An 18,921-nucleotide genomic window follows, 5' to 3' on the forward strand; every position below is an offset into this window, starting at 1 on the left:
TTGTGAAAAACCAAAAGGCTATACCTTGTTAACATTTCCAGTCAAACTTTGATAAAAACACATTTTCGGGCAACATTTGATAGAAACCACATTTTCTGGCGAAACATAGCCTCGTACACATTTCAGGTCAAACTTTGATAAAACCACATTTTCGGGCAAAATGTGAGAAAACCCATAAGATATTTTTAAACATTTTCAGGCAAAATTTGATAAAAACTATAATTATTCAAGCAAAATTTGATAAAAACCACAAGACTTTATATAGCCTTGTAAAACATTTTCAGGCGAAATTTTATAAAACCACATTTTCGGGCAAAATTTGTGAAAAAACACATTTTGAGGCAAAATTTGATAAAAAAACAAATTTATATAGCATCGCACACATTTTAAGGCAAAATTTGATGAAGCCACATTCAGGCAACGTTTGATAAAAACATAAGGCTATATATATAGCCTTGCACACATTTTCAGGCAAAATTGGATCAAACCATAAGGATATAAAGCCTTGCCCACATTTTCAAGCACAGTTTGATAAACCCTTTTTTCAGACAAATTAGATAAAGCTACATTTTCAGGCAAAATTTGATAAAACCATAAAGCTATAGGCCTAATGAATACTATTTGGGGGGGGGGGGGTCCAGATCAAGGTTACTGTATACAACTGACAAAGTAAAACATCACAGTTTTGCAAAACATAAACATGATTCATTAGAATCTGAGGTGATTTATCAATAGTAATATGTTAACCGACCCATAATCTTGTAATTAAGTACACCATTGCAAGGAACAAATTTTAGTTACAAATTTGGTCTATTCATCCTGGTAAGGTTTGTTCAATTTAGCAGGGCTACCAATCGTGCAGGTCCCAGGATACCGGCCCCACGCGCTTTTCCAGATCATCGGGGCCATTGCACCGCCCTCCCGAGCGGGTCCGGTCCGCCGCCCCAGGGTTACCCAGGGCAGTCCCCTACTTTACTAAGGCGGTCCGCTAGCCGAAAAGACTAGGGACTACTTCCGTTGGTCAACCATTTGTGATAACACTGGCCCTCCTAAGGAAAGGAGCCCGAATGCACCTTTAAGATCAACCACCCAGTGGCCCGAGCCGGAAGTAGGACCCCACCTGCCACGTGCAAGTGTCCAGGTCCCTTTAATCTTTGTAGTTGCCGCACCACCAAGGTAGCGCAAAAAAAAACGCGTATGTGCTTGTTATTTGCAATGGTGCTCGTATTTACAAGATTACGGGACTTTTTAGTTATTACTATTGATGAATCACCGCAGATTCAAATGAAAAGTGTAAAGTTTTTCATTACTGTGGTGTTTTACTTGTTCATGTGTATAAAAAGTAACCCCTTTCTAGTAATTTCGGCCCAAAATAGGTACACAATGTGTCTTTTCTACATTTAAACTATACAGCAGTGCAATAACAACCCACTCAATATACACCAACTAGAAAAACATAGAAAATCAAACTAAGATAATACCTACAATGAATTTGTTAGTAATAGTATTGATTACAACAAATTGCTGGGTTGTTACACAGATGAAATGCTAGGATGTCTTGATGATACTGATGTTTCATACGTGTTGCTTCCTTTGTACCATGCAGCCTTTCAAGATGTCAGTAGGGTTGATTCCCTCCATACTTGGTTGTAGGAACTTCTAGCAAGGAAAGATAAAGTAAACAGTTTATATGCAATTGCAGGCAAACAATTCAGTGCAAAATCTATGACCTCCTCCCAAGTGATATCAGGGTTTTGTTTTAGTGTGATATTAGTGATCAATGTTTTCCTTATTAATTTTCAAACCATTACTTATCACTTTTTCCCGTTAAAAGTAGTCTTCTGTGAGAAAGTTTGAGAAGTACTTCTCCTTTTCTACCATCTACTCAGGGGACGTATAATTTTATGGTTTTAATTTAATTTTTAAATCAATCATCTCTCTCAAATGTATTACATTGACTGATGCACCTGTTGAAAGCTTGACAAATTAATATTGACATAAAAACACAACTCAGCCTGTCAATTCAAATCAAGACATGAAGCTATTTTTGACTTTTGTTCAAACAAGAGCAACATGTATTCTGCACAATTGTTACAGAGCACCATTTTTGGCAAACTTATTATTAAAAGTGTGCTTTCTGGAAATTTACCTTTTAATTGGGGGTGCAGCTCCTTTATCAGAGGTTTGTCTTGGACATCTACTTGTTGACGGGTACATGTCTTTGCAGATGCTAAGCCTGATTGAAACACAAGAGAAGTGGGAAATCGTTTAGTCTCAAAAAGCTCCATTAGTTTGTCTTTACTTCCAGGCCACCAAACATTAATGAAGACAAAACATTGAGAGAAGCAACAAAATGGTTGGAGGAGCTCATGCACATCAGGAACATTGTGATTGTTCAAATAAAAATAAGCAACAGTATTTCAACATGTAAAACCTGAAATACAATTATTAGCTGCCTGTCATCTCAAATCGGTAAAAACCAAGTTTGCAGTTGATATGCAAAATCAATCTCAAGTTGTCAATCTAACACAAAAAACAATACTGTTGTTTTAGCCACAATGAGTGACCAAAGAGCTTCTGGATGAAATCAATGACCCTTTCACACACCAAGTTTTTATATAATTTGTGTCCCCATTGAGTTATAAGCTTGCACCCACACACACAAGCTTGTTTATGCAACCGTAGACCTGATATTGTCCCTCTTTTGTTTATACTCTAAACTTTTTTTGCAGCAGCTCCCATTGGTTTTGTTAACGTATGGACCTATTGTCCTCTTTTGTTATAGGTCCCTGGTATGAATGTGTATACCTACACACCCACACTCGGAAGGACATGTCGAAAACAGACTAAAAGTATTACTTTCTGGGAGTTCACCTTATACTGGAGAGTACAGCTTTCTCATCCGCTGGTACATGGTCTTGGACATCTTTTGTTGACAGGGTAGATGTCTTTGGAGATGCTAAGCTTGACTGCAACTCAAACATAAAAGTACATAGACCCTTTAATGTATTTAATGGGATTTAGGAGACGTACGCCTTTTGGCGATACTTTTTTTCTTTTTTTTTTATTCTCTCATGGGCACCCCACTGTTGTTTTACTTTATTTTCTTAAATCTTTTAATGTGTGTACATGTGCTTGTAAATGTGTTTGCCCGAATAAATATTGTAACTAATTGGATCAATTAATATTTTAAAAATATTATCCACTGTCAGTAAATCAGTTGTTCGGTTTAATCGTGTCGTGTTTACCCATTTTAACTTTTAGTCACAAATAAATAAAGACAAACATTGAAAGCAGCAACAATAATGCTTGGAGGAACTCATGCACTAAGAGATATCATTGCAGTAATTTAACTCAAAGTGATTAAATGTCTAGTCACATCTTCTCCTTATATTGACTGTGAGGGCCTACTACCAAGATTATCCCTGTCTCTTGAGAAAAAAAACAATGATAAAATAAAACACTTGTTCAAGTATTGATACTAAGAGATAAAAGATCAACAGCAACAACCCCATATTTCACTCACTGCTTTTATTCAGGAGATTGTCTTACCTGTAATTTATCCAAATTATACTATCTCAGCCAAACAACAGACTCAAGAGGATAGGCAGCCATCTAAAAGATAAAAATGCAACCTTTTTAAACAATAGTGAACATATTACAAATTGTTTGCCATCAAATAACTCCAACTCCAAAAATTTCTCCACACACTCAATTAACATTCATAATGCTTGTATTGCCTTTTTGGTGAGTTAAAAAAAACATCTTTAAAAAATGCAATTTGACAATATTTTTCACCTATCAATGATAAAAAAAAAGAAATCGCATTAAGGAGGCATAAAATGTTAGACCCCATCAAGGCTCACGGGGGAGCCTTAGTACCCCCAGAAAAACGACAACCCCCACCCCACCACACAAGAAAAAAAAAAACCCAAAAAACAATACTGAGTATACAGTGCTAACACACATCGGTGTATGGGAAAAAACCAAAATTTATATTCTTTATCCCCGATGCAAATTTAACATCTATTATATCGTTGCGGTACCCGCTGCCAAAACATAGGATTCGAACTGCCTCTCGCTGCCGGGCAACCTCGGTAGTCTAGTTGGTAAGACACTGCTCTAGAATTGCAAGGGTCGTGGGTTCGAATCCCACCCGAGTAACATGCCTGTGATATTTTTTCACAGGACTCGGGAAAGTACTGAGTATACAGTGCTAACACACATCGGTGTATGGGTAAAAACCAAAATTAATATTCTTTATCCCCGATGCAAATTTAACATCTATTATAAAAAAACAATAAGTTGTTAATAAATAAAATTTATTCATTAATAAAACAAGAAAAATACAAAATTACATTGTAAATTATTATTTTTACTTTGTTCAAGAAATTCAAATGCATTGTTTGTTCAAAATGGCTGTGCGAGTTGGTTTCGTCGTACCAGCCCACGTGTGTTCGAGTTTACCGCCGCCGCGGCCCCACAGCACAGACACGGTGAAAGTGAATGAAGTCTCAGACTCAGATTTGCTCAACTTTCACCATTTTAAAAACTCGTATTCACCATAAAAACTCTTTCAACGGATTCTATAATTTACATTCAACTCACCTCAACTCTTTTGCGGAGGTTTTGTCGACTTATTCTGCCATAAAATGTCACATACTTTTTAGGAGAAAAGATAACGGGAATCACTTGTTGAAGTCGGCCATTTTCTGTCTGTCGCTCTCGTAACGTATGAGGGCGCCAACCAAAGACAACAATATTTTGAGGGGTGGTTTTTCTCGTGAAGGATAAGGGGGATGTAAAACAAAGTTTTGACAGATCTATTGTGAAAAACTTTTGTCTTTTCGGTTAAGAGAAAACAAACTTATTAGTCTTTCGATTGTTTTGACTTGGATGGGCAAGAAAGAACTATTATTTTCACTTCATGGCGTAAAGAAACAAAATATCATCTTCCCCTCACATTACAGTAATTTTGTTAAAACAATTTTTGAAATATAAAAAAATATATACATAATTATATTTATAAAAAATTTAATAAATAAACACAGATATAAGCCTTCCAAGATGTCTGATGAGCACATTTTATTCACATGATGCAAATCTGAACAAGTCGTATTACAAAAATAAAATTTAAAAAGATAAACATTTTTAAGGCTGAAGTAAAATAATAGTTTACACACAGAAATCAATCTTACTTTGGCAGGGTGTATCTTTTGGTAATTATTCCACACATTTTAGCATAAAAGCTTGGTTAAGAGCACTGGATAGCTTTTGATATGAAACATTGTTAGAATTGACCACAGAGAGCATACATGTACTGGTCAATGAAATTGAATACAAAAAGTATACCCTGCCTTTAAATTCATGATGAGTTATAAGTTCTTGGCCATATATTGGAATCCACAATTGACCGAAATTAATACAAAGGAAAGATCTTTTTCCTTCACAGTTCACTCAAAATGCTGTTAAAAACACACCCTAGAAAGGCAATCCACTTACATTACTTTAATACCACTCGATATAAATGAACTTGTAATCTGTCATAAAAATAAAAAAAGTACACTTGGTTATAGAAAAATACAGTAATTAACAAAGTAAATGTTTCAAAATACTCAAAGCCTTTTACATAAAATTGTCGTTTACAATATTGAACTTCACATGAGATTACTTTTTATTATTATTACTGTATATTTATTTCTAGTATTAAAACCTTGGATGCTTATGAGTGAACTTAATCACTGTAGCTCACAAGCTTGAGGAAACCTGTAAACAAGGGTGGTTGCTCTGCGTACCAGAAAAACAATACAATAAAAAACAAAAATGTTTAAAATACCGCCATTTCAGTAAGACCACAGCGGTTTGTGATGAAACAGAGAAAAAAGGAAAGGATCGAACAATTTGCGAGTTAAAATCAAACAGCCAAACAATCCTTGTGGGAACAGGTGCATCAAGTACATCAATTTGTAGTCGATTGATAGTGATGTTGGCAATTTATACTGGTGAAAACATATTGTGCCTTTTGATCATAGCAAAGTCTGTCCCGAGCCAATATGGCTCATCAGGCCGGTGTTTATATCGCATTTCATTGGCATTGCACGACCGGGAATATTTCTATTCCCCCTAGACAGGCTGGATGCCAGTCCATCTCAGGTTACTCCCCAGCTCTCACTGGTACCCATTTTTACTCCTGGGTGGAGAGATGCAATTATGTTTACTGAAGGACACAAGTGTCCAGACTTTGACTGAACATGATGCCAGGGTTCGAACCCATATTCCATAAATTACAGAGTTTGAGTCCACTGTTCTAGAACGCTTGGCCGCGACATGTCCCCAGGCCTTGAAATAACTTGTAGCACCCGCTGTGGTACCCTGTGCTTTTGCTTTGGTGCTCTTTGCAAAGTTCGATACAAATTAACATTTTCCTCAAAGAAGTAACCTTTACTAGATAAAAATTACTGTGCCCCTTTCAGACCCAAGTTCAACGCCTGGACTACACTTCGATCATAACTACTTTTTACAAGCTCGGCTTCATCAGCACAACATCAAAGTTATAAGATTCTGGGAGTCCTATATGACTTATATTAAACTCCATGGTCCATTTGAAAATGGGAAGTCCATGGCTGGTTGTAGGTCCATTTATAGCAAGTGCCGACATCGTCTCTGACATGCCTAGATTAGTTGCCTGTAAAAAAGAACAGATCAATTAAAGACCAACCATTATCGATCGAATTAACTGGCCAATCCAAGCACAGGATTTGATTCCTACTCAAAGAAATAACACTGGTATAAGACTGAAATAACCCTAAAGAAACAGATATTATATATATCGAAATTTAAGGCAGATGGCTCATTGATTTGTCTCTTAGCTTAAACTTAGTGACGGCATCAATATGATGCACTACAAAGAGACAATACATCTAAACTACAGAAAATCAGGCAACTCTCCTAACAAGAAAGTGAGAAACATAATAACATTGACAAATATCAATCTGGAGAACAACATTATTATTAAAACAACACTTGTTCACAAAAGCACAAGTACGGCTCATCACACTTGTGTCAATTAGTGTGTAATTAAACTGAATGGATGTGCAGTCAATCTGCCTCAGCAGCCCTACTGGTTTTGTGCATGGCCCAATCAAATCCACTGTTTGGAAAAGGAATTGCATGGAGATAACAGGTGTGAGTTGTGACAAAAAAGATCTTTTATTTTTGCCCCTTTTTTGATAATTGTAGTTTTCCCATGAAAGAGGCGAAAGGCAGGATCACAAACTACCAGGGCAACCTGATCTCTAAACTTGAATGGGTAGGATTTGAAACTTTGCATGGTGGAACTAAAGTAAAGCTTTTCGGTAATGCCTTGTCTGATAATCTTTTTCTATGCGTTGGGGTGGTTCTGAAAAGAACCGTTGGTTTCAACTCGACATTCTGATCAGTATGCTCTGATCGACTTCTGGATTTTTAAAGGATTGGAATTTCCGAATGGAACAAATCTTTAAAAACAGAATACCTTTGTATCAGTGCAGCCACCATCAAAAGGAGCTGATGGTTCTAGATCATAACGAGAACAGATGGTGAAGGCTGGATTCTTTTCAGAGTAGGGATCATGGAGATAGTCTGTAAGAGCAGCAAAATATTACAGTGTTAACATCAACTTTGAGATCGAACAAAAAAAATTGACAGGAGTGGGATTTGAACCTACAGCCTCACAACAAACCTCACAAAAACACACAATGTTGGTTGGGCACAACCAGGGTACCTGTTTGGGGTCACGCCTTTAATAATAATTTGGAAAGCTTATCATCCTAAAGCCTGGTTCATACTTTATGCGAATGCAAATGGGAAGCGAATTTGACATGAATTTGACGTCACAAACCTCCTGTCACAGCGGATATTCGCAACTCTGCGCATTATTCGTCGCGAATTTGTGACTTCAACATTTGCTTCACATTCGTAATGAACCAGCTTTACTTGCAGCTAAGAGCTGAATTGCCAAGGCCCCGGCTACAACGTGTTCGAGAAGCAGGCATGCAAGGGCACCTTTGACAGCAAGCCACATCAACACAGTATGACCACGGAGCACAGCCAGAGATCGAAGGATGGCCTTGAAACCCTTGTGACACAGTAGAGAACCAAAGAACAACTCAACTCACCGATAGCCCCGTCTGAGAATCAAACCTGGATCACCTTGATGAGAGGCGAGCGCTTTACACACAAGCCAACCATGCCCACACTATAAGTTTTGCTTCTTAGTGAATTCCCCTGCAGTATCCCAAAAGTGTTTTTATATCTACCCGGCTATTAAAACTGTATTATTATTGAAACTTGTGTATACATGTACATACTATTGCCTGTATGAGATTTTGTTACTGTGGAAACAAAATAATCTTTGAAACCTTGAAAAAAATTCACCATGATAGCCTATGCATGCAGCAGGAATGAACACCCCATGTGCACAAACAGAGTACCATGGTTTAACTCAAGCTACCATGCATGCGTGCAAGAGGATAGGTAATCAACTTATGCACTACCAATTCCATGCTAGCTGTGCAGATATCAGTGAGACGGAGGATAAACAATGTTGACCTTTGACACCCCAAAAAATGAAGAGTCTGTGACAAGGGCAGTTGGTTTGTGCGCCGTTTTAAAGGTCCTGTTTGAGTTTGACTAACATCCATGGTCAAGACAACCGGCACCCGAGTCCAAGGACCCCAGTTTGCCTTTGTCGAGTGAAAAGGGTTTTAAATCTCCTTACAAGGAATGTGTAGGAATTGAAGAAACAATTGACTTGAAAGGCAAGACTACTCACCATTGTATCTCATGACATTCATCAAGGAGTCCATATCTTTGACGTTTCCGTTGTCTCGTCTGAATATCTCGGCCCTTGGCGTCAGCTGATAGGAGTATAAATTGCCCTTTTTAGCCTTCATGGCAGGGTAGCCACTCAAAGTGTAGATCTCCTCATAGAATGGTACATTGTATGATGGCCAATAACCTGGATAATAATTATGATAATAATAATAACAACAAGTTCAGGGGTGCGTTTTGGCGGTCATAACCAATCTAACAGTTTTGGTTCAATTTGCTTTTGTTGTCGAACACACTTTTGTTACGACCTTCTTCAGGACACAATATAACCAGGGCCCAATTTCATCGCTAACCGCCAAATTCTTTGCTTACAGTCACCATTCTCTGAACTGCTCTAGCCTTGTAAGCGTAGAATGCCTATGACGGCTTAGACTCCAGACTCTGTCCTCTCATCTGAAGCCCTAAGCGCGTACGCAAAGCATGCACACCATTATCAAAACAACCGCAGGGCCTAGCTAGCCTGAGTTGAATCCAAAGCGGAAGCCGTGGTTTCGAAAAAGGGCCTAAGTGTTCAATCAAGTTGATGACATCACCAACCTGCTCGAAGTATTGCTGTCTGGTCCCCCGTCTTCACCAGTCCTGGGATCTGCTCAACAACAGTCAGTGTCCCGTCAAGCAATTCACCTGATATACGCTTTTTGTCTATAACCATGTACTGATTGTTGTACGTTCCTGAAGAAAAAGAAAAAAAATAAGATACAATTAGTACCTTCTTGGTCCAGTAACCCACATTTACACTGACCACACTTTTGTCCTAACTACTTTACTCTTATTGGATCCTAGCCACCCATTTTGTAAATTACCAACTTTGATTGGCTTTACATTTTATTTTCCCCATTTTTTCTGGATGCCTTCTAACAGTTTTTTTGCTCCTCGCTGTTGCTATAAATGGACATATGTTTTTGTATGACATGTATGAGCTTGTTTTTGCCTCTGACGAAGGTCTGGTTTGGATCAAAAGGTAAGGCCATCTTCCCCACTAGTTTTGCAAAACACCTGTATAGTCTATACCATTATTGTTTGGATTGATAGGCTTTTCAGTCACAGTGTATAAAGTCACAGTGGTTGAGTACACTTTATTAATCCACGGCCAGCTCAAAATTTGTGTTTTTTCTCACCTTTTACACCTTTATCTCCCGCCGCCACCCCCTTTCTCTCTTTTATCCTTTCCCATTCTGCCCTCATCGTCTTTTCCAAAATTAATTAGGTATATAGAGCTTGAACCAACCATTCTTCTTTTCTTAGAATAGTAACTGATAATTTCTGAGGGTGGTATCTTTCCTCGCCTTCCACCTCTAGGACTCCGGTGCGAATCACGCCGAGGCACTGTGTGGATAGGGTTTTCTCACAACTAAACTAAAACTAACTTCTGTGTCTTCTCCCATTGGGCTCTTGGCTAGTACAGTGATTAAAGGAACACGTTGCCTTGGATCAGACGAGTTGGTCTATATAAAGCGTTTGTAACCGTTTTATATAAAATGCATATGGTTGAAAAAATGTTTTAAAAGTAAAATACAATGATCCACACAAATTTGCCTCGAAATCGCGTGGTTTTCTTTTTACTGTGCGAACTAACACGGTCGGCCATATATGTGAGTAAAAAATTTGACTCCTATAAATGGACGACCGTGTTAGTCGACGAGGTAAAAGGAAAACCATGCAATTGTCAAGTTATGTTTGTGTGGATCATTGTATTCTACTTTTACAACATCTTTCTACCCGGTTGCAAAAGCTTTTCAAAGACCAACTCGACCGATCCAAGGCAACGTGTTCCTTTAAGTGTGAGTCTTAGCTTTACAACCAGAACAAATGGAAAGAAATGAAATTAAATGACTCAACTTACACATTGATACCAACAAGAAATAATATTCACCAGAATTGTCCGTAGGGACTTTGGGTAGCCAACTCCAGCTTCATTCAGATGATAAAATGTTTTGTTAAAAGTGCATAATCTGCAAACTGACAGAATTATGGATGTTTTGGGCAACATAGTCTACTAGTGATTAAATACATAGATTAGACCCTGCTGGTGGCCCTTAAATCTAGCATTGTATTCAAGCTAGATAGAAAGGGTTCAACGACATTGGAAAACATGTCCTCAATATATGCAGTACACATTAAGACTTTACAGGGTAAATCTAGTGCTCTAGGGATCGTGCACACTCTTCGTTTGTAAGCAATAGAAAATCACCTGGTACAAGACGTAATATGGTTGTCTTTACATGGCAACTTTATTTGCTGAGCAGGGTTGAGCGGTCTATTTCAACAAACCCCAAGCTCTGGTGTTGTCAGCAGCAGAGTGTGGGTTCGATATCCTGTCATGACACTTGTGCCCTTCAGCAAGGCACTTAACCATAACTGTTTTGTAATAAGTTGGGAAGGTAGTGCATTCGGCTCCTCCTATACGGATGATACCCATGTGCACATCCTTACAGAATTCGAAGGGGATAACCCTGCCTGTTACAGCCCCTGGAGTTGGCAATGTGCCCCTGGTCCCAGTTAAGTGTAGCCTTCTTTGGCCGTCGATGGCCTTGTGATGTTAGGCAATCTCTCATAGTATATTTATTTGTTTACATGGAATACACAGTCAAGACGTAATGTAAGAGAACAATGCGACGGAAGCATCTGCAAGCCCAAATTTAATTTGATGGCGTCTATTGGGAATTATCAACAACAGGCATGTATACTTCACTTTTGAAACGGCAAGGGCACCAAGGCTTTTTCTCCTTGGTAAAGGCCACCCTACGAGCAAAAAATTTAAATTTACACTAGAGCATTTCAAGGGCACCAGTGCAATGAACAGGGAGCACTGATGAGGCAATGGCCTTTGTTACCTATGTGAAATCAGGCCTGCTATAGGAGCAGTGCACTGTTTGGTTTGGGTGTATACACACAAACTTACCCAAACCAGGTAGTGTCATAATATTGTGTCCACCATATTGAAATAGCTTATATAGACTCCGCTTGAACTGAACTGAACTGCACTAGATTGATTTAGATTGAAATAAATTAATTTGACTCACCAGAATTATACCTGCCTACAATCTGCCCCCATTGGGAGCCGCTATTGGCCATTAGGTTAGCTACCCTGACTCGTACCCAGGCAGGCAGGGTGTATGGCGTCACCAAGTCGTAAAGAGTCTGGTTGAAGACATTATTGGTAGTTTGTAACATTACCATGCTGCTGCTCAGTAAATAAAAATCATCTAATGATTCCAGCATCCCTGGGGGGTCAAAAACAAATGCCAAGTTTTAAAGAGTTAAAAAGCAGGACAGTTCTTTCAGAAACTCTCCCAAAACCCAAACATCTACTCCGCGGCAGTAGAATATGTAGCAGGACTAGTTTTCTTTAGGCACTGGACACTATTGGTAATTACTTCTGGTGTTAACTTACTTAGTAACGAGCAAATGAATTCCGAGAAACGGCTCCCTCTGATGTAGTGTAGTTTTTGAGAAAGAAATTATTTCTCAATAAAACATTTGAATTGAATTCGAGACCTCAGCTGCAAGGTCTCGAATTCAAGCATCTGAAAGTTTATAACTTGTGCGTCAAGGTTTTTTTTTTCATCCATTAACCTCTCGCATTTTCGACAACCAATTGAGTTCAACTTTTCAAAGGTTTAATATTTTATGAATATGTTGAGATACAACAAGTTAAAAGACTGGTCTTTACCAAAGGTGCCCAGTGCCTTTAAGAACAAAATCAACCTTGCAAGTTAGACAAAAAACACGGTGTTACCGCCAACCAAATATACCTCACCATGCAATGCCTCATAACAAAACCCATTTACAGCACCTTGTAATAAACCATTACATGGTTCTAATACAGAGGAATTGGTAAAGCGTAGTTCCACAATACCTTAAAGGAAAATACTGATTGTTAAAGCGCCTTGAGTGTCACTAAGTGATGGTTATGATCACTTTATAAGAAGCCGTTATTATTATTATTTCATCTTTTTGTAACAGAGTGGAAAGCAGATAGAGTTGGGGAAGGAAGAGGAGGAAGGAAAGAGCTGAAGTATAGTGTGGTGGCAGGGGTAGAGTGGGGATGCAATGTGGGGAGGGAGACCTCAGATACTGTTAAAATGTTACCTAATTATATATTTGGTTTGCGTAACACCATGTGCGTATCTGCTTGCCGGGTAGATTTTGTTCTTTAAAGAACTGTCTTGCTATATATTCTACTACCGCTGAGTAGATTTTTCAGGATACTTCTCAGTTCTAAAAAGAACTGTCCTGCTTTTTTACTATTACCTGGGCGGAAGGTAGAAAATCAGTGCTCTGATTGGTTCCTTGGTTGGCTCAGGGCTATTGTGTGGGTTGCCCATTGTGTGGGAGAGCCCTGAGGCGTGTCAGTAGACTGTGGGTTGTCAGGGGAGGAGGGTGGTATAGGATGGTATGCCAAATACTGCTTATGAAATAACAGATATCTTGTATTGTTATGATTATAAATGCCAAATTGTTGTAAGACAGTTTTTTGGTAAACAATTTTTATCTATCTAGCTATAGGCTTACCAACAGATGCTAATCAACAATAGAGAAAATATGGAATAAAATACATTGCCCATTTGGAATAACAAACAGGAATGGCAACAAGGAAAATTCAATCAAGAAGAGAGGGTTGAAAAAGTCAAATGCAGCTCTATCAAGAAATACCTGTGTCCCCCCCTAAATGGCAGGTGTTTTTTATTAGATTTTATTACAGTAATTACCTGGGTAACTAGAAAAGGACATTCTCTTGGCTGCAGCATAACTGAAGGTTAAATCAAAGCTGTAGTGTTTGTAGATACGTAGCATGGCGCTATAAGTAAACCAAGATGAATGTGACATTAGGACGTCTTCAAATCCCGGGAGAGCCTGTAAGTAAAATGGGCACATATTAACTTGGGTTACCTTAATTGAAAACACAATTGAAAATATACAATTGAAAAGTACTTACAGACTCAAATAGTGACATTGAGAATGGTTTACTTTCTTGGTCATCGAAGTTGCAAGTGAATTATGAAAGAAAAACACCCTTGTTGCACAAATTTTTATGCTTTCAGATGCCTAAAAAAGGCTTCAGGCCTAAAGAGTTTTCATATTTGAGTAACAAATTACCTCTTTCTCAAAAACAAAGTTGCTTCAAAAGGAGCTGTTTCTCACAATGTTTATAATACCAATAGCTCTCCATTGCACATACCAAGTCAGTTTTTTATGCTAACAATTATTTTGAGTATGTACCAAAAGTGTCCAGTGCCTTTAATTTTGAGCCCTGACAAGTCACCTATGTAGTAGTTTGACTCACCTTTATAAGAGCTGAGCAGTGGTTGTTTAGTCCATAAAATCTATTCTTGCTCTCTGACTTAGGATCATCTTTCTCCGAGTTAGGGAAGCTGGATGGATCCAGTGCATGCTGAAGGTCTAGTACATCTCCAAGATTGTTTAGAAAAGACAATGCTAGCAAGTCCAAGGACTGTGAAGAGATCAAGAAGAACAAATGATTAGAAATCACATGCTTGAATAATGATTGTATTCATTATTATTTTGATTGGTTCGTTGAGTTATCGTTGCACTTTTGTTGAGGTCAAATAAACAATAATCATCATTATCGGTTAGCATCATGCATTTCTGCATCGGCTGCCTGACTTGTGAGACGCTTCCAAATAGACCGGTCTTGAGCTGCCAGTTCTGCCTCCTCCACAGACCACCCAGTGCCCAATAAATAATAATAATAACAATAATAATAATAACACAAACTCTCATGAGGGATTAACTAACCCTTCCTCAATCAATAACACAGATAAGGTACCTCAACAACCAAATTGTTGAATTTGTGGTGGTTTGTTTGATCCCCACAAGACATCCACTAGAGCTCCATGTGACATATGTAACTGCTTGGAGTCGATGCAAGGGATGCAATGGACAGTGCCAAGTGGAGGAGAGCCATAGAGCCCTTATTCACGCAATTCCCCCAAATTATACTGCACAGAGTCACTGTAAAAAATACCAAAGTGAAGTTGTTAAGAAGATTAGACTTAAAACATAATCAAAATGGATTCCTGACCAAATAATAGCTTTACCTTATTTTGGTAGGGTACCAGGTTGTAGCCAGCGACAAGCCCATCAAACTGGGCAATAATGAGGCCAACTCCTTGCCAAAATGGATCACTCTGTTTCTTGTCTATCATCTGGCGGGTCCACTTGTCTTGCTTTTTCAAGAAGCTGGACAACATCGTCTTAAATTCTGCGGATTGACTCTCAATAAAAAACTTGGCCATGTTGACGTAACTCTGGTATATGCGCCTGAAGTAAGATGGACATACATGTATACATTCAATGTTACTTTGTTTTATAAACCACTTTGGATAGGTATTCCAATTTTTGTTTATGTGTGGTATCATTTCTCAGAGCATGGGGTGTCATTGCCGAGTGGATGAGAGCGCTGAACTCAAGCTCTGGTGTTTCTGTTCAGCAGATCGAGAGTCCTGGACGTGACACTGCTCTCCACCCAGGGTTAAATAGGTACCTGTGAGGGCAAAGACAGTTCTTGTGATTGATTTAGCTTAGTAGTGCATACTCTGCACGGAGGATGGTGTTTGGAATGATTTGAGGCCAAGTGACCAGGGGTAATGATTTTGGAGCGCTCTAAAGCCATTGGACCCTTTCGGTAAACAGTGTTGTCCAAGGCCCGCACTTTGTGTACCACAACTTCTATATCAAATAACAAACCTGTGAAAATTTAGGCTCAATCGGTCATCGGAGTCGGGAGAAAACAACGGAAAAACACACCCTTGTTTCCGCGCGTTTCGCCGTGTCATGACATGTGTTTCAAATAAATCCGTAATTCTCGTTAACGAGAATTTATATTGTTTTGCTGGTTTCTCAAAAAGTAAAGCATTTCATGGAATAACATTTAAAGAGAATTCTTTCACCATTACCTTCTGTAAACCCAGTAAGTTATTTGTAAATCTGTGAATTTTTTTTTTTTTTCCTGAACCGAAAGGGTCCAATGGCTTTAAGGAGCCTGTCGGGTGCGAAAAAAGCGCGATATAAAAGCCCATTATTATTACAATTAGTGTAACAAGAGCTTCTAAAACAAATGGCTTGGTAGGCCTACAGTATTGTTACTCGTCTTCAATTTTGTTTGTGTAGAATCTTCGGTGTTGTATCACACACTTACTGGCTGGTTAGAATGCCTTCTAGCATCCCCGCTGCCTTCATCCTGATCAGGTCTTCCTGGTACGAAGACGTCGGACCAAACTTGACATCAAGTACCCCCCATCCAGTGGTGTCTGTGGTGTCGTTGAAGGCTCCATAAGCCACACCTGACTTGTCCAGCACACCAACCTTGTAAGAGAACTTACCGCCATTGTAGTAAACGGTTGCTGTGGTTCTCACACCTTTTGTTAAAAAAAGAGAAAACACATTTCAGGTCTTTCAGACAGAGTACTTAAAGTCATACTCATTTACTTCTCAGCAGGCCTGCTGGAATTTCATCTTTTGAGAGGGCAAGGCCATTTTTAATTTGCAAAGATAGGGCACTTCCTATTGAAATAAGGGGCACTTTGGCCAAGGCCTTTGTGCCCTTCCATGTAATTCCAGGCCTGTTACCTAGATTTCAGTAGTTACGTTTATCGTCCTTAAATGATAAACTGCCTTGCTCAGCGAAACCGTAAAATGAATTTCTCACTGACTGGTTTTGCATTTTACTAATACAGTGTATAGGGTCAGTGTAACAGCGCGTGACAGCCCTTTTCAGGTTGCTTCGTTTTTGATTTTGCATTGTCAAGCAACAGATGCAAGATCGGACAATTTTCTGAATCCTCCCACAACTTTTTCACTTATTTTTAACAATAAGGAATATCTCATTTGAGTAAATAAGACACCGTTTTACTTCATAAAAAAAACATGAAAAATTGGTGGCAGGATAATGGATATGGAAACTTATCCAACAAATGCTAGTAAATAAATGTAATGAGATATTTGCTGTTGTCAGCTTGGTATTTATAATATTCACCTGATGAGAGTTTAAACAAAATATAAAACAATCAGGTAATATAGCTACAATAGTACCGTAGTAACTCTTACTTCAAGTTCTACTTAGAAACTATAGGCTCACGGGAGTATAGTTTCTAGAGAAGGGGTATCTCATCATATTCATAGAATAGAGCAACAGCTGAGCAAGGACCTGATATTTATTTTTTAATATAGTAATCGTAAATTTACCTTGCACTGTTGACAGCGTCAGCAGCTGCACCATCATCATGGCAAAACAAACCACAACAAATGACCGGAAAATCGACATTTCGTTGTCTAATTGTCCAGGATATGGAGCTTGGTTGAGCCCTGTGTCGAGAAAATACTAATGTTCAAAAGAGTACAGTCGGGCTTGTTTTCAATTACTTATTAAAAATTATGGGAGCAGCTCATTCATATACACCAATCTGCCCATCGCCGTAGTGATGACCTAAAGTGTTATTGTTGGCGGCTGTTTTGTTTACATTCAGTAACTGACTGAAAACAGTCGTCGGTATTCACCCGTCACGGTTTGGCAGCTTTGTGAAAATAGGCCCTCATTTGGTCACTTACAGCCGGCCATTGCCAAGTGGGAGGAGGGTTTGGGAGGGGCAGCGGAGAAATTGAATGGGAGGGATCCATGTCCATGAAGACTGATTCATCCATGATTTATCCAGGTTAAAACACCTCTTTATAGATAATATGACACTGGTGGCAAATTCCCTTATGTTTGTATTTTGTATGCGTTTTTATGCCGAATAATTATTCATAAATACCTTAGACAGTTTTGCTATTCCTATTGGTGGAGAGCGCGTCACGTGGGTGTGTATAAACCTTTGTTTATGACTGGTAAAAAGTGTTCATTCATGGGCCGGGCGTGACACGCGACCTTGTACCTGTACCGTGGTCGAGAGCAACGGCTGAAACAGTTATGCCACATCACGTGATACGCCTGACGCGCACAGCATTCCCTTATAAGGAGTTGTTTACCAGAGGGGGCGGCGGAGGGCTTCACCATTTCATAGCTGGAGGGGTGTTGTGTTGAAAGAAATAATATTTAACAATATAATTTTGCATTAATTTCACTTTTTGACCAAAAACTTATGATGTTTTTTTACCGAAAAGGTATTTAATGGGAATCAAAGTGTGTTGAATCGGTTTTCAACTAGTGGTTTAAACCCGCCGCCGAGGCCTGGTTCTTTATAATTTACTTCGAATTCGTCTCGGTAAAATTATCAAGAACTAGGCCTCTATGGGATTAAACCACTAGTTGAAAACCTCTTCACCACACATTGCTTCCCTTAATAATAATAACATAATAAAAAACATAATACTAGAGTTTGAGAATTTGATTTTGGAATATCTGCTTCATCCATCGGAAATCATTATCACCGGCGACTTTAACATTCATGTTGATGACGTCCACAACACCAATGCAAACCAGTTTAAGCATCTACTTCAAGCTTTTGGTCTTACCCAGCATATCAAGGAGCCAACTCATCGTCTCGGTCATTGCTTGGATCTTGTCATAACTCGTGAAATCTCCCCACCAATTGCCTCAAACTTTATTATTCTACCTGGATTATCTGACCATTATGCAGTCATGTGTAACTTGAGTCTGTGCAAGCCCAAAGTCCCAACCGTCACTATAAAGAGCCGACAATGGAAACATGTGAATTCTCCCGAAGTGTTCCACGACATAGGCACTCATTTAGCAAATCTAGAAGTTGATCATGACTGCTTGGATTCCTATGTCAGCCAATATGAGAGTACAGTCAGTGACATCTTGGATAAATACGCACCTTGGAAAACGAGATCAGTCAAGGTCCGAACTGAAGTCTCCTGGTTCAATGATGATATTCGTACAGCGAGAAAGATCTGTCGTCAACTGGAGCGGAAGTGGCGGAAAAATGGCAAATTGGCAACACAACGACAAGAATATCGCAACCAATGTAAAGTAGTTAGGAATTTGATCAACCAGGCAAAGATCATCCATTATTCATCTCAAGTACAAGAATCCTCAGGAGATCAAAAGAAGCTCTTCAAGATAAT

The 18,921-nt window shown here is 38.9% G+C and overlaps 1 protein-coding gene and 1 long non-coding RNA gene across 2 annotated transcripts; both read right to left on the reverse strand.

The window, feature by feature from the left end:
- Positions 1 to 2,170: 2,170 nt before the first annotated feature.
- LOC117292256 lies at positions 2,171 to 4,698 on the reverse strand. The gene is made up of 4 exons (XR_004519280.1): positions 4,609 to 4,698; positions 3,553 to 3,615; positions 2,875 to 2,969; positions 2,171 to 2,236 (listed from the first exon to the last, which is right to left on the reverse strand). It is a non-coding gene; the product is annotated as an uncharacterized LOC117292256 (long non-coding RNA).
- Positions 4,699 to 5,054: 356 nt separating this feature from the next.
- Positions 5,055 to 17,312, reverse strand: LOC117292756 (phospholipase B-like 1). The gene is made up of 10 exons (XM_033774907.1): positions 17,080 to 17,312; positions 16,034 to 16,253; positions 14,934 to 15,156; positions 14,159 to 14,326; positions 13,584 to 13,728; positions 11,895 to 12,095; positions 9,409 to 9,543; positions 8,813 to 8,998; positions 7,514 to 7,620; positions 5,055 to 6,685 (listed from the first exon to the last, which is right to left on the reverse strand). The coding sequence occupies exons 1-10, from the start codon at positions 17,156 to 17,158 to the stop codon at positions 6,518 to 6,520; spliced, it is 1,632 nt and encodes a 543-aa protein (XP_033630798.1). The 5' UTR covers positions 17,159 to 17,312; the 3' UTR covers positions 5,055 to 6,517.
- Between the last annotated feature and the right edge of the window lie 1,609 nt (positions 17,313 to 18,921).

Source organism: Asterias rubens, chromosome 7 (assembly GCF_902459465.1).
Source record: "Asterias rubens chromosome 7, eAstRub1.3, whole genome shotgun sequence".
Taxonomy (NCBI): domain Eukaryota; kingdom Metazoa; phylum Echinodermata; class Asteroidea; order Forcipulatida; family Asteriidae; genus Asterias; species Asterias rubens.

Excerpts from the sequence above, each read along its gene's own strand:
- LOC117292756 (XM_033774907.1), bottom strand. The coding sequence starts at position 17,158 with ATGTCGATTTTCCGGTCATTTGTTGTGGTTTGTTTTGCCATGATGATG. Across the intron at positions 14,327-14,933 it reads TGGTACCCTACCAAAATAAG|TCCTTGGACTTGCTAGCATT; the intron begins GTAAAGCTATTA and ends ATCTCTTCACAG. Across the intron at positions 13,729-14,158 it reads ACTGCTCAGCTCTTATAAAG|GCTCTCCCGGGATTTGAAGA; the intron begins GTGAGTCAAACT and ends TTTTACTTACAG.